Source organism: Chelonia mydas, chromosome 1 (assembly GCF_015237465.2).
Source record: "Chelonia mydas isolate rCheMyd1 chromosome 1, rCheMyd1.pri.v2, whole genome shotgun sequence".
Lineage (NCBI taxonomy): Eukaryota > Metazoa > Chordata > Testudines > Cheloniidae > Chelonia > Chelonia mydas.
Genome location: NC_057849.1, coordinates 331,228,696 through 331,243,527, shown reverse-complemented (window position 1 = coordinate 331,243,527; position 14,832 = coordinate 331,228,696). Strand labels below are relative to the sequence as shown.

The window sequence follows — 14,832 nt, the reverse complement described above, 5'->3', positions numbered from 1 at the left end:
TAGCGATCTGAGCAAATCTCACTCCCTGATCTGGAGTTAGTTACCCAAACTCAGTATATCCCTCCTTGCTGTCCAGCATCCAGCTTTCAGCACTCGTGTCAATAATAACACTCAGCATTTATCTGAAGCATTTCACATGTTCAAATGGACATTTACTAATTAACATCCCGGGGAGGGAGATGGGTTAATATTTTCATCCTCATGTTACAGATGGGGAAACTGAGCCAGAAATGTGAAGTGACAGCCTGTGAGGATTTGGGGAATCCATCTTTACAATTTAGGAATTCTGTGTGAGATTGTGATGAACTCGCTGTATGTATCTTTACCAAGCTGCAAACTGCATTTTGAAAGGGCAGCTTTTTGACTTTTCTGTTGTCCTTTCACCTCCATGTAGGACCTAAATTGCAAAAGGGTAGTGGTACAGGGCTGACAATAGATGATGGTTAACGCTGGAGTGGGCTCCCATTGAAATGGAATAGGTCTGAACACTAGATGGCTCCAGACAAGCAGAACTGGTTTGTCAGGGGAGAGGTCGCCTTGGCAACAGTCACTTGTCAGGGGTGGCTGGTCACCTGAGCAAGAAGTCACCTGATAGAGAGGGCTAAAAGTTATACAAGGACAGGAGCTGTGTAACTGAGGGGCCATTTTTATTTCAGCTAAAGAGGAGGGAGAAGAAACCCAGCATGGAGGGACCTTTGGGAACACAGTTGGTCCCCCAGGACTCCCAAGAGAAGGGCGAGCTACTGAGGGCCATTGTGTTTAGGATATTTATTACTTTCTAATTGATCTGTAGTTTCATGCTTTATCTCTTCAGTAAAAGGGCAATTGGGGAAGACTCTGGGCAGAGGGTCTTTGTATGTTGTGTGCGTTACACTTACCAGAGGCCACCTGAGAAAGTTAAGTGGTAACCTAGAAGGCTCACAACTTTGGGTAGAGCTCTGGGAGAGGGTGTATTTAGGCTACAGGGAAGTCTGAAAGACAAGCAATGAGCCCATGGGCTAGGCGGCTGGACAGCAGGTTGCTAGACCGGGGGATCTGTGCCCTGACAGTGTGGCTCGTGACCCAATGCCGGGTCAGTGGCTGGACTCTGTTCAGGCTCAAAACACTCTGGGAGCCAGAGGTGTGGATTCCCTCCTAACCAGTCTAGTCAGTGGCCACAAGGAGGTGCACAACTAGAACTATGACAGGTTTCAGAGTAGCAGCCGTGTTAGTCTGTATTCGCAAAAAGAAAAGGAGGACTTGTGGCACCTTAGAGACTAACCAATTTATTTGAGCATGAGCTTTCGTGAGCTACAGCTCACTTCATCGGATGCATACTGTGGAAAATACAGAAGATGTTTTTATACACACAAACCATGAAAAAATGGGTGTTTATCACTACAAAAGGTTTTCTCTCCCCCCACCCCACTCTCCTGCTGGTAATAGCTTATCTAAAGTGATCACTCTCCTTACAATGTGTATGATAATCAAGGTGGGCCATTTCCAGCACAAATCCAGGTTTTCTCCCCAGCCCCCCACACAAACCCACTCACCTGTTGGTAATAGCTTATCTAGAACTATGATGTCCTAAATCAGTGATGGAGGAATGCTGAATTCACGTGGAGACTAAGACTTTGTGAGAATGTGGATCAAGCGTTTCACTATAATCCAGATGAGTTATCACTCCTCCGTTTCAATTGGCCACCAGTTCTGGAATGAAAACCAGCCCCTTGGCTCCAAAAGCTCAGCATCCCAACCTCCTGAGCTAAAGAAACACCTGCATTGCCGGGCAGATCGGGAGTGTGAAGGGACACACCTTCCCACTGGCCGGGCGGCTAATGAGCTTCTCTGGGCCTGTGCTGCACTAACGAGGCACACCTGCATGGCTTGTTCAACATGGAGGAGGAAGGGCTTAAAAAGGGAAACTTACCATAGGAATGGGTGATGACCAGGAAGAAGGCTGCTACTAACAGAGGCAGACAGCCACAGAACACACTGTTTCCAGAGCCGCCCCGGGAAGAAGAGTAAGAGGTAAACCATGCAAAGGAGTAATAGACTTTGAGAGATGGAGCCTGTAAAGCTGTATCCAGGGGCTGTCTGAGAGGCTGACCCTCTTCCTCCTCTTCTGCGAGGGGAGGGGAGGAAGAAGAACCAGGCCCCTCAGCCCCTGAGAATTCTCCAAAGTGCAGCCGCTGGCAGAGTACAGAGGGTAAGTGATGGGACAGTGAGTCCTAGGGGGGTACTAGGAAGTCCTGCACCCTCCTACAGGGAGCTTCTAAACCAGGGGTAACCAAACTGTGGCTCATGAGTCACCTGCAGCTCTTTTATAGTAAAGCGCGGCTCTTGGCACCACCCCCATGCCCTCCTCATTCTCTGCCTACCAGACTGCGGGGAGGTCGTGGAGGTAGGTGCTTCTGCCAGAGAAGACTAGCGCCTGCTGTGAGTGGGGGGCACAACTTAAAGGTTCGGTGCCTCCAACAGCTTGAGTTATGTCCCCCCAGGTACACTCCCCCTCTTTCCCTCAGTAGCCCCTCCCTGTAGCTCCAGGTGTTAGCTCTGCCTGGAGAGGAAGCCACAAACAGCTGGGAGCTGCAGGGAGGGGCCCCTGCTTCACCTCTGTGGTGAGAGGCAGCAGCTCTCCCTACAGCTCCCAGCTGTTTGCTGCTGCCTCTGGGAACGACTGCAGCTCCCACCGTGCCAGCTCCAGCAGTTGCCATGCAGGGATGGGGCCTGGCGGCACCATGTGACCGAGCCAGCAAACCCTGGCAAAAATCGGGGGGGAGGGGGAAAGAGAGTCATGTGACCCCCCCCCCCCAGGTGCCTTCCCCTATGCATCACCTCTGGCAGCGGGGTGGGGGGAGGTCTCGGGGTTTCAGCCCCGGCTCTCGAACTTCTGAAGATTGTCATATGTGGCTTGGAGGGTCGGTAAGTTTGGCCACCCCTGTTATAAACACATGAATGGATCAGGTGTCTTCCGTCCGGCAGTGGGACTCATGTAGCCCTGCATTTTCTAAAGTGTCTTGTGATTTTGGGTGCACAACTTGAGAGATCTTAAAGGACTAATTTTGAAAGTGCTGGTGCTTAGCAGCCTTGGAAAATCAGGTCCCGTTGTGGTAGCCCTAGTTAAGTGCCCAAAATTGCTGGACTAGATTGAAAATCAATGGAACCCCTCGTGGAGTAAGAACCTCTTTCACATTGAATAGTACATCGGAACCTGACCCTAAATATTTAAACCTGTCCATGTACAAGGTGCTTATGGGTCACTCCAAAGATTCGCAGTTCCAAAGAGAAATGGATTTTTCTGCCTCCCCCCCCTCCACATCCCCTGCCCTTTCTGTATAAAAGCAGAGTGATCTAGAGCCTCAGCTGGTTTCATTGAAGCCAATGGAGGTATGTCAGTTCACACCAGCTGAGGATCTCCATTGGCTTCAATTACACCTGTTAAGGAAATGGCCCCAAGTGTCTCTTCTGAACATTTGTTCTGGGTAGGCAAAAGGTTTGGAAGCCATTGGAGTTTACAGCTGGCTCAGTCATACATAAAAGTCTCCTGGCTGACGTTAAAATTGTGCTGCTCTCTGAAACCTGTTGATCCTGGTATTGAATGTATTTTTCCTGTGTTCGTCTTGAGTGCTTTAAGTTACTCTCATTTGGATGTCCAGGGAAGGTAGATCATGTGACACTTGCCGATGTTTGAAATAAACCAGTGGCAAAAGAAGAAAGGAAAATATCAAAGTTTGCTAATACCTTTGCAGGCACTGCAGTAACACAGCATGAGAATCTGTGGGGCATGATTCAAACCAGACTTCAAAATGGGCTTTTGACTCTAGCCTGCTACTCCGGTTCAATGAATACCTCTGGATATTGTCCTGTTACAGAAGACTCAAGATAGATTTTACTGTTTGGAAAAATCTTCTTACATTCTTGATAGTCCATATGCTGTAATTTCTTTACCTTTAAAGTGCCATGCTCAGGGGAGTGTGCTAATTTTCCTTGGCTCGAATCAAATTTATTTTGTACGTGATATTGGCCAGATTGCTAATTCGGAGAAACGACACGGGTAGCACTACTGTCAGGTCTGTGCAGTGTCTGTCAGGACTTCTCTTAACTCTGCTTTAGCAAGTACTATTGATTCCATTACTAAATTGAATCCTGCTTGTTTAATTCCATTTCATTTCACTGGAGGGGAAAAAGAAAGAATTACAGCTAAGGAGCCAGACACCAGGTTTTTTGAGTTATTTATTATTAAATGCACATTGCACGAACAAATGTGCTAGACAATTTAAAGCGTTATGAAGAAAAGGGGCCTGATTCTCATTGATGCTAAGACTCAGACACTCAATATCATAGAATATCAGGATTAGAAGGGACCTCAGGAGGTCATCTAGTCCAACCCCCTGCTCAAAGCAGGACCAATCCCCAATTTTTGCCCCAGATCCCTAAATGGCCCCCTCAAGGATTGAACCCTGGATTTAGCCGACCAATGCTCAAACCACTGAGCTATCCCTCCATGTGAAAGGGGCCTTAGTATCAGTCAGAATCTGCCCCAGAAGAAGAATTTACCCAAGGAAGGCAAGGAAATGTGTCAAAAAAAACTCTGGCTGTCAGCCTCAGGTGGCTGGGGCTCATGCAGAAGGGCCGTGCACACCTAGGAGGCAGAGATAAAAGGGACAGCTGGAGCCCTGCCATCCGGGTTTGTCCCCCCCACCAATTCTTCACCAAGAGGCAGCCAGGGCTCTCCTCCCCGCCCCATTCCCACACCGGGAAGTGGCGGAGTTTTGGCTGTCAGCCCCCAGGGTGGCAATGGGGCGCTAAGTCTGCTGTGAAAAGTGATATTGACAAATACCACTTTTCACATTGCCTCCCTTCCTTCTGTGCTGCTGCTGGCACGGTGCTGCCTTCAGAGCTGGGCACCCAGCCAGCAGCCGCAGCCTCCAGTCTGCCTTCAGAGCTGGGTGGCAGTATATGTACTTGCGGAGGAGCCACAAAAGACTACGAACACAAAGAGGGGGGGGCCTGATCAAATAAGTTTGAGAACTGCTGCCTTAGACAGATTTGAATGTTTCAAGCACAATGTCCAAATACAAGAAGGGAACTGGGAAGCAAGGCAAAGCCCCATGTGTGATTGAATGGGGATGTTTAGCACATGCCTCCTTCGTCCCACAATTTCCTGGTTTGTTTTCGAGTAAATATTTTCAAACATCTGCATAGCCAAAAATTCTTTGAAGCAAGGCTTACTACCTGTCAGAGGAAGTGTGTTTTAAAGGGAGGCATAAGAAATTGTGGCATGATAGACAAGGAGAGATGGCTTGATCAATGTCCCATAGGAGAATGGAGTTCTGAGGCCTGATTCTTGTTTACTTTAAGGACCTGTACACTGCTGGAGCCATGTGTGTAAATGAGGCTCCGGCTCTGGAGAGTTTACACATTCAGCATACCTTGAATTACACCTGTCTTTAACTCCAATGTTTCAAACCCCATTGGTGCTTACGCTGAAGTCAATGGAAACTTTGCCAATGACTTCAGTGGGAGCAAGTCCTTAGCTAACGTATGTTTACTTTCCTGAATGATTTATTGGAGTTAGTAGCATGTAAGATGTGAGTGTTTTAATAGAAGGGGAGGGACTTTGGAACAAGGTTCTAAAGGTTACATTATTTGTTTTGTTGAAGGTAGTTTGCAGCTGGCTTCAAAAGCTGTAGATTTCTATTTTGAATACAGATAGTTTGAATGCAAATATTGCCATAGAGATGCCACAATTTTTTTCTGGATTATCTTTCTTGTGAATATATTTTACAGGCCACATTCTCGTATGCTCCAGCTGCTTTGCACTGCGCCAGTGATGCAAAGCAGCTGTAAACCCAGTTTAACTGGCGGACTTAATGGGCTGTATAGCACCTTCATGTCACCAGATCAATACAAAGCAGCCATAGTATATATGTAGTCTTGTTTTGTCTTTTTTTTAATTTAATCTGTCTAGATTTTTATATTGCATCAAGGTATCTTGAGTGCCTTACAACAATACATCAATCTAATGAATGATCTACCAAATGAAATTGTCAATAACCATTTTGATAACGGTTTCAGTATAATTTGATTAAAAATTTCATTTAAAACGTCATGAAAACTTTCACAAACATCAAGAATTTTTGCAATTTTTTTGCTTTTGAAAAACAGGTCATTTTTCAACAACAAGCTTATCTGAAATTTTTCAGTGAGCTGTATTTACTCTCTAATTAAAGTCACGAAGCCAGAAGGTGGAACAGTGCAAGTCCATGCCAGCTGAGGATCTAGCCCATTGTCTTTGAATCATAATTACCATGAAGGGAAGACAACCACGGTGACAAATGTTTACGGTTTTATTATTGGCATCTTTACATTAATACTGCTGTTTTGTGCTGAGAAAACAATCGGTTACGCATAATGTAACTGTTATATATAACATAGAAATGCAGTCTAAGTTCATTACAACAAGGAGCTACAAAAAATTTCATAGGAAAGAAAGTCACCTAACATTGCAACTGTGCTCGCAGCAAATCACTCTCCCACTTCTGAGTCAACACTGCAGAAATATGTGTGCTGTAAACCAAGGTTATTTACATGTCCCTTAGAACTGTTAATAACAGAGGCGCTAAAATCCGTCTAAAAAGTTCTAGAATGTCACTATATACTGTACAGTCCTCAAAAATAATTTATTATACTGTTTCTAAAAAAGGTTCTAGTTTTGTTTGTGTTGTTTTCTGGAGTGCACAACATGTGCAAATTCTGGCTAACAGTCTAAAAACTCAAGAACTGAACTGCAGGTCACAATCACAGAGATGAGGTGGTAGAATCTAGGACTTCCCTTCCATTGCAGACTGTCGGAACGTACATACTAGCCGATGCTGGAAGAGAAAGGAAAAAAACAAAACCCCATCATTAGCCACCTAGGACAAAACACTGGGGGCCTGATTCTCATTTACATTCAGGTCACTTTACGCCTCTCTGGAAGTGTAAAGGAGCCTTAAAGTGGATATGACTCTAATTTATTTGGAGTGGTATAAAGTAGCCTCAGTGTAAATAAAAATCACATCTTTGGATTTTTCATGTATCTTATTTTAGGGCCTGATTCTGTGAGGGGCTGAATGCTGTCCAACCTCACTAATTTCAACTGGCGAAGAGTGCTCAGCACCTTACAGGAATAGTTCATTAGCTTGCATTTCCCTCATCCACTCCATCTTTGCATCAGGTAATGCATGTCACCCTACATCTGAATGTAAGGGAAATGGGTTATTTTATATGTTGAATGGAGTAGGGAAAATCTTGTATTTTAACAATTGTATGAGTTTGCCAACACATTTACTCCCCCTTTGATAACGTTCTGGCCTGGATCCCATTGACTTCCATGAATGCAAGATCAGGACCTCAAGATGTAAAATGTGTCCAGACCTAAAGGCCAGGTTATGATGCCTTTACTCACACTGAATAGTACTTTACTTGACAAGTAGTTCTATTGGCTTCAGTGGAGTTACTCTTGGAGTAACGTGTTACTCAATGTGAATATGAGTGTCAGAATCTGGCCCTAAATGCTTCTGCATCTTGACACTGGGATAGAGTGTTATCTTGTAAAAGCCCAGGGGATTTTAATTTTAAAGGAAACAGGTTTGTCCATCCCAGTTAGAATTATCCATTCGGCATCAAGAATGTGTTATCAGACAATTTTGTTGACGTGACAGTTCACAACAAGACAAAGCTGTGTTTGCCAAGATACATTAGGTTAACAGTAACAGTGACCCAGAGAATCCTGATGCCTTCATCAAAGCATTTAAAGGAAAAACATGCATCAAGCACTGACTTTAAACTTGATCACCCAGCGTAAAAGGCAATTTATGGATGATGGATACTTAGTTTCAGACCAATTCAGTAAAGACAGAGCCTTATTTTTAATACAGATGAACTTTTTATGCAGCTACAGAAGACAGCGCTTTACTAAATGGTTATGAAATTAAATTATACGCTCTAACAAATGAAGGGAAGGATGGTCCAATGGTTAGGGTGCTAGCATGGGGCTTGGGATACCTGGATTTAATTCCCTGTTCTGCCACAGATCTCCTGTTACCTTGAGCAAGTCATTTAGTCTCTCTCTGCCTCAGTTCCCCATCTGTAAAATCGGAGCTAATAGCACTGCCCTACTCCACAGAGGTGTTGTGACAAGAAATGCTTAAAAGATTATGAGGTGCTCAGATACTACAATAATTGGGGGCCATATAACTACTTAAGATAGAAAGACCTGGAGTATGACAAGAAACAAGATACCTTGCCTCTAGCACCATCTGTTGTACATTTAGAATACATCTCTCACTCCTAAAGGAGAGGTCAAAATTAATAGTTGTTCCTAAGTTCTGTTAAAGGCAAAATATCCGCTCCACTGGTCTTTGTAATATCACATTAGTTTTTATAGCAGCAACCAACTGGTTTCCTACATCATCATGGAAGTAGGAACTCACTCAACACATTTTAAAGTGACCTGACATCCTGATTTGTCTGTGGTGCATGTTTTCCCATCCTCTTTCCTCATCATCTATTTGCTTTGACATTATTTGGAGTTACTGCCTTGTGTGATAGGATAGTCTGCCCCCTTCAGGTCAGCCCATCCCTGTCACATGGTGTATCCCTTTAAGATTTTGGAAGATCTGATATACCTACAGAGACTGAGAAAATATTGATAGAGAGGAAGAAGCGTTAGAAATAAGGGGTGCTTAGGAGGAAATCCTGTCCCTGTGTCTTTAAGAGCCTGGGACCAGGAGGGCATAGAGGGCTGGGCAAGAGCTGGGAGAAGGGGCCAACGTAAATGCTGCCTCCTCCCTCCAGGCTGGGCACACATCGGCAGGAGAAGGCTGGCCTGCTGATCTGCTGAGGGCTAATTATGGAAAAAGAGGCCAGCTGAAGGAGAACGGGCTAAGGCCCTACAGCTGGCTAAATTACAACCAAGGGTAGGGTGACCAGACAGCAAATGTGAAAAATTGGGACAGGGGATGAGGGGTAATAGGAGCCTACATAAGAAAAAGACCCCAAAATCAGGACTGTCCCTATAAAATCAGGACATCTGGTCACCCTAACCAAGGGGGAGAGCTGGGGACTCCTGTTTTGAGGTAGTGACCATCTGAAGCATGGTCCCAGCTCCAGGAAGGGGGCTGAGGGTCTTGTGAACAGGAATGAGAGTTGACCACTACTTCTATATGGACCCAGAGACGAGTGACCTCGAGTGACTAACAAAGAGAGTTACATTCTGTAGAACGACTTAAGTCAGGCCCCACAAAGGGGGTATGTGTTTTGAAACAAGCTAAGTCTGGGTAACTGATTGAGAGAACCAGAGGAGCACTGAGTGCAAGGCCAAGAGGAGCCACCAGGGAGTGAGCTGGAGGGCAGCACGCTGTGACATCATGGCACATCAAATGTCACTGAATTGTTTCTTTGTTTGCTGCTTTCATCTGCTGTGTTCTGTGGCCCATTTTCTCCTTTATCTCCTTTACAACAGCAGAATAGATACACCTGACTTCTGCTTATGTATAGTGGGACTTGGGGTCAGCTAGAAGCTAATTTCTGTAAGTCTTTTGACCCCTGGTGGGGATCTCAAAGTGTCCAGCAGACACAGAAATGAGTGTTGTGAAATGAATTACTGAAGGATGTGTTAATATGTAGGCCTGCTTGTTAGTCTGAGATAGAATTTGGGGTTCAATTTTTTTTAAATACTCTTTTATCCTTACTAATATGTGTGAACAAAGAGACTGTGTGCTGCATTTCCCACAACCAGATGGGTTTGTTAGTATAATGAGAAAAGATCAGGGATAGAGCTAAAGTGTTACTGGGTATGGTGGGAGTGTAATATACGAGTATATACTGGAAGGCTACCTGGCTCCTCTCTCAAGCCAAGATCAAGCAACCAGTCAGGAGGGGCAAGGGGAATGCGGGGGACGGTATTAGAAACACTAAAAGCTAAAGGCCTGGCCTTGGCCAGAACACAACCTCACTCCTTACTTTCCTTAGGGAAAAGGCTCTCTGGCATCAGAGCTCTGGATATGCTTGCTTGAAACCCCAATAAACATCACATTGCCTCCACTTCAGATTTCTGGTCTTCTGCTTTCTGTCTGCAGGGGAGGGGGGAGGGGAGAACCCCTAGCAGGATGCCCAGTTAGCGCTCCATACACATAAAGAGAAAAAAGTAGCATAGAACTGGCATCCAAGAACCAGAATTAAGAAGTCAGAGCTCAGCTCCCATTTGACACCTAAACCAATGACAGCAGCTGGATGCTGAGCACTAGTGAAAAATCTAGTCAATTTATTTAGGTCCCAAATGAGAGCTGAGACCTTTTGAACAACTGACCTGTAATAATCTCTTCAGTGCAGACTCCCTTCTTCAAGCCTTGGGCAAGTCTCTCAACCCCCCTCTCACTTTTCTCATATGTAAAACAAGGACAGGAGTACTTGTGTACCTGCTTTGATGAGGTGTTAGGAAGAGAAAAGATGTTGTGCAATGTAAGTGATATATATAATTTACAAACTCTTTTATTTTTGCTGAACGGATGTACTTTTCCTTTGGAAAACAATCCAAGAACCAGTTGTCAGCAGCTAAGTCAATTTCAGCTGGTGACTTCCTGTCTTTGCTTCGTACGTACGTACGTACGTACGTGTGTGTGTGTGTGCGCACGCGCGCCTCCTTAACTTCAACACCTCTCTCTGGAGAAATGACTTTAGAAAGGCCGCTGATTGTTCTGATGAAGTGTTGGCTAAGCACTTAAAGGCTACTGGTTCTCTGCTGAGATCTTCCAAGGTTTGCAAAATCCTCATGAGGACCCCAGGAGCTATTTGGTGTGTCTCGCTGCAGTATTTCATGTTGCAAACACCATTTTAAAAATAGCTGATATGTTTTCTCAACCTTTTTTTTTTTCTTGGAAGGACACACCATTGGAGCAGAGGAATATCTTTCCAGGGGGATAAACAGGTGCTTAGGAGCTTGTGATGGGGTGTACTTGCCCCTCACTGGACAAGAAACCCCACACTCTGAGCAGAGGAAGCTGTGCCCCCTCACTCCTACTCCAAGTGCTGGCTCAGTATAAAAGGGAACAGCCCAGCTCATTCTAGGCTGACTACCAGAGAGGAAGGATGCATGCTGCTGGCTCCAGCCTGGGAGTAGCTGAAGCTCCAGATGGTGGGAGCTGGAGACGCTGAAACCCAGGCAGATACCCAGATACCTGGGGATGCCTTGTGGAGGCCGCAGTCGCTCGGCGGTAGCGGAACCTGAGGAAACCGGAACCCTGAAGATGTCCAGGCCACAGTATCAGGGGGTATAGTAGGAAGAAGCCCAGGGAAACTAGGCAGAGGACCGGTTAGCGAACCGGGTTTTGAGTCAGTGTGTTTCAGTCGGATCCCAGCCAATTCAGTGGCATGCACACTTGCCACTACCAGGGCCCTGGGCTGGGATCTGGTGGAGAGGGAGGGCCCAGGTTCCTGTACCCTGGCACCTCTCTCCCTCCCCAGGAGTGGCTCACTTCCCTGACTCTGCCCATTAGGCGACATAACCCTGCTAAGGAGGGCAACCTTATTGCCTCTGACCACTAGGCCATACAGCCTGAGTGAGAGGGTGATTGCATTGGCTCTGGTCACTAGACCGCACAACCAGAATGAAGAGGTCAGCCATACTGACTGTGGCTACTAGGCCATACAGCGCAAGTGAGAGGGTGATTATATTAACTTCAGCCATTAGGCTGTACTGCCCTGATGACAAAGGTGACCACATTGACTCTGGCCATTGGGCCATATTGCCCTGAGACTAAGGGCAGACAGGTGGACTTAACCATGGGGCTGTGATGCCCTTGCCCTGTCCCAAAGGGGGATGGGATGTACTTGCCCCGTGACAGAGCTCTACAAGAGTGGAACCTAGGATGCAGCAGCATGAGAAGTAAACTAAAGGGTTGACTCTGTTTTGGGGGACACAGAGAGAGGTGTTTGCATTCCATACATATTCCAGTCTGCAATGGAGCACTGCTCCTGTTAGGCAGCTGCTATTCCCTGATGCATAGCTTCTACCACATCCTCATGAAAGCCAACCTCTATGCTCTCCCAAACAGTGCTTCAGCCCTCACTGTCCCCTGGCCTCTCAGAGGAGGCCTGCGGTGGCAGGTTGCCCCAGTTCTTCCTGTTCTGAATAATGAAGAGTCCAATTCAGTCCTAATAAGGGCATCAACCTGAGAACCACTCACATGAGCTTCCCTTTTTAGGGCAAACACAGCAAACCACATCCACGGAGAGAAGGAAGACCAAATGATGGGCTGGACCAACTGAGGGACTGGCAGGAAAATACCCATTTGGATGGACTTATGCAGTGCCTTGACCAAAAAGCAAATTATTTCACTGCGCATATATATATATATATATATATATATTAGACACAGGGTCCTGGTTATTAGGCTCAATTTCTAGAGCAGCAAATGGATGCTTGGAGAGGTTAGGTTGCCTATCTCTCGTCACCCAGCAAATCAGTGGCCAAGGTGGGAGCACAACCCAGCAATTCTGGTGCCCAGTCTGTTAGACTAAGTACTAGAGAGTACCTGCTTGTGAGCAAGGATTGTGGCCATCTCCTAGGTTTCCAGACGGCTGTGTTCAAAGCAAAACATGCAGCTGGACAAATAATATTGATCAGACGTGTGTTAAGCCATTTGTGACTGATGCAAAGCACCATCAAGACTGATAGGAAAACAAGCTGTCAGCCCAGGATGGATGGGGCAATTCTTTGGATCATTTTTTAAAAGGTGTCAGGGGCTTATTGAATTTCTCTTGGTGTTCTCAAGCTTTAATGCTGCTATGGAGAGAAACATCCCAGTGATGAATTGGATGTGGACTGACGCAGAATTCCAGCAGACACCGAGAAGACCATGGCACTGGCGAGGATCAATCTGGATGACAAGTACTTGGCATTTTATGAATGAGGGCTGTGCAGTTCCAAGAAAAAGAACCTTTAAAAAATAAATCTCTTCACCAAAAAAATACTTACAGTGAATTGCAAAATAAATGCTTGGCCATTTCAAATGTTTCTTTATGATGTGCAGAAATATCTCAATACTATTTTGGGGCGACCCTAGTTTCCTGCTTGGTTTTTTTTTTTTTTTTACATTGGAAATACCAGGTCCTCACTTTTCTCTGAGGAAACCCACCTGGGATGAGGGGTGCAGGAGCTGTACAGGTGGCTTAGAGCATTATGGGCCTGATGACATGCCCACTGCTGTGACTGGGGCTTTCCCCATTGAACTGAACAAGCTTTGGATCATGCCTCGTGTGACATCACTTTCCAGGTCCTCCCAAGGTTTGCCAAGGTCATTCATCAAACTAGGCAAGGGAGCACCTGATATTCCATTTTTTCCCTAAACTGGGAAAATAAACCTTCTTTTGAGGCCCTCTTTTCACATCAGAAAGGGCAAGGATGAAGTTTTTTCTCTGATGTTGCACTTTACCTTTGAGACTTAAAGATTTTTAGAATGAGTGTTCTTCATGTGGTTATAGATGGGACAAAAAACGCAGGATAACCTGTTTCAGTTGAATACAGTAGCATCTTTGTGTTATACAAAGGTGTAGTAAGGAGGAGAGCATCAGATGCCCTCATGAAAACACCAGTCCCAAATACTGGTTTTCTTTTATTCTGTATCCATTACAAAGAAACAGAGCATATTCCAGGGTGAAATAATTGCAGAAATGTTTCCTTAAATAGAAACAGCCTCTTAACGTCTCAGATACAAAATATGATGTAAAAATGCAAAGACCATTTTATACATATTTAGGCCCAATTTTCAAACACCATCAGCAACAGCAGCTCTCATTTAGGCATCCTTGATAAGTGGTCAGATTTCCAAATGGCCTTTGTTCACAGTGGGAGCTCTGGAAAACCTGTCCGTAGCTGTGAGTGCTGAGCGCTTTTGAAATGTTTGCCAGCTTGACCTATCGAGTTCATCTAAATTTTTCAAAGTAATTAGTGATTTTGGGGTACCTCAGTTTTTTGGGGGTGGGGCAATTGGAGACACCTTAAAGGGCCTGGTTTTCAGAGTGGATGCTCAGCTATTTTGAGTTGTGTCAAGTTGGCCATCCCAAAACTGAGGCACCTAATAACCACTAATCACTTTTGAAAATTTAGATTATATTGTAAAGCCAACTGAATGGTTCAGAGTTAATATCCTTACAAACCTTCCCTTTTTCCTCCACAATCCCCCCCCCCTCCCCTGCTCTGGGATGTTGTGCTCCTTCAATCGGTTTCCCAGGTTAGACATTGTGTCTGCTTTACTCTGTGAATGAGGTGCTGTTTGCCTGCATCCTTTACTAGTTAAGCTTGACAAGGAAAAAACAAATAAAGCTGACCTATTTTTTCCTAGCCAAAAACAACAGCAACTGATAAAATCCCAAATATGTGAATCTGTCTGGGAATAAGAGACTGAGATGGGAAAAGCAGATGAAGTGTTCTTGCACTGCGGCATCGATTGATATCCCAGGTTGTGACACTTATGTAGGGTACAACACATACTGGATATACAGAAGCAGTTTTTGCTGTCCCTTATGTGCATTATAGGGGAATTAGCTGAAGTGGTTTGACTCAAAGGATTTTCTTGAAACCCAGGTAATAACAGCCATTGAGAATGTGCTGCATGGGGGACCAAGTCCCGCTGTAATGTTGTTCTGACAGGAAGACTCCAGAGCAATCTGCTCTGCCTGTTATGAGAGGGACAGGAACTGTGGTTCTGCAGGCACTGGGCAATTATGGGCCTGATCCAAAGCCCCCTGTGTTCAGTGGAAGTCTTTTCTTTCATTGTCTCCAATGGGCTTTGGATCAGGCCAGCT

General features: G+C 45.3%; 1 protein-coding gene and 1 long non-coding RNA gene across 5 annotated transcripts in view; one reads left to right on the top strand and one right to left on the bottom strand.

Annotated features, from left to right (window-relative positions):
* Nucleotides 1–1,928: 1,928 nt before the first annotated feature.
* Nucleotides 1,929–14,267, top strand: LOC122466780. 2 transcript variants are annotated; one of them, XR_006292585.1, is made up of 4 exons: nt 1,929–2,010; nt 7,075–7,201; nt 10,909–10,954; nt 12,231–14,267. It is a non-coding gene; the product is annotated as an uncharacterized LOC122466780 (long non-coding RNA). The 2 variants fall into 2 exon arrangements; XR_006292584.1 differs by having other exon boundaries at nt 10,909–11,297.
* The window catches only part of GRM3 (glutamate metabotropic receptor 3), a 146,522-nt gene continuing 138,396 nt past the window's right edge, over nt 6,707–14,832 (bottom strand). For all 3 annotated transcript variants that reach the window (XM_037889265.2, XM_043552550.1, XM_043552545.1), the window contains exon 6: nt 6,707–6,857. In XM_037889265.2, the coding sequence (XP_037745193.1) occupies nt 6,784–6,857 (74 nt within the window). In that variant the 3' untranslated portion in view covers nt 6,707–6,783. The remainder of the gene's footprint in view (nt 6,858–14,832) is intronic.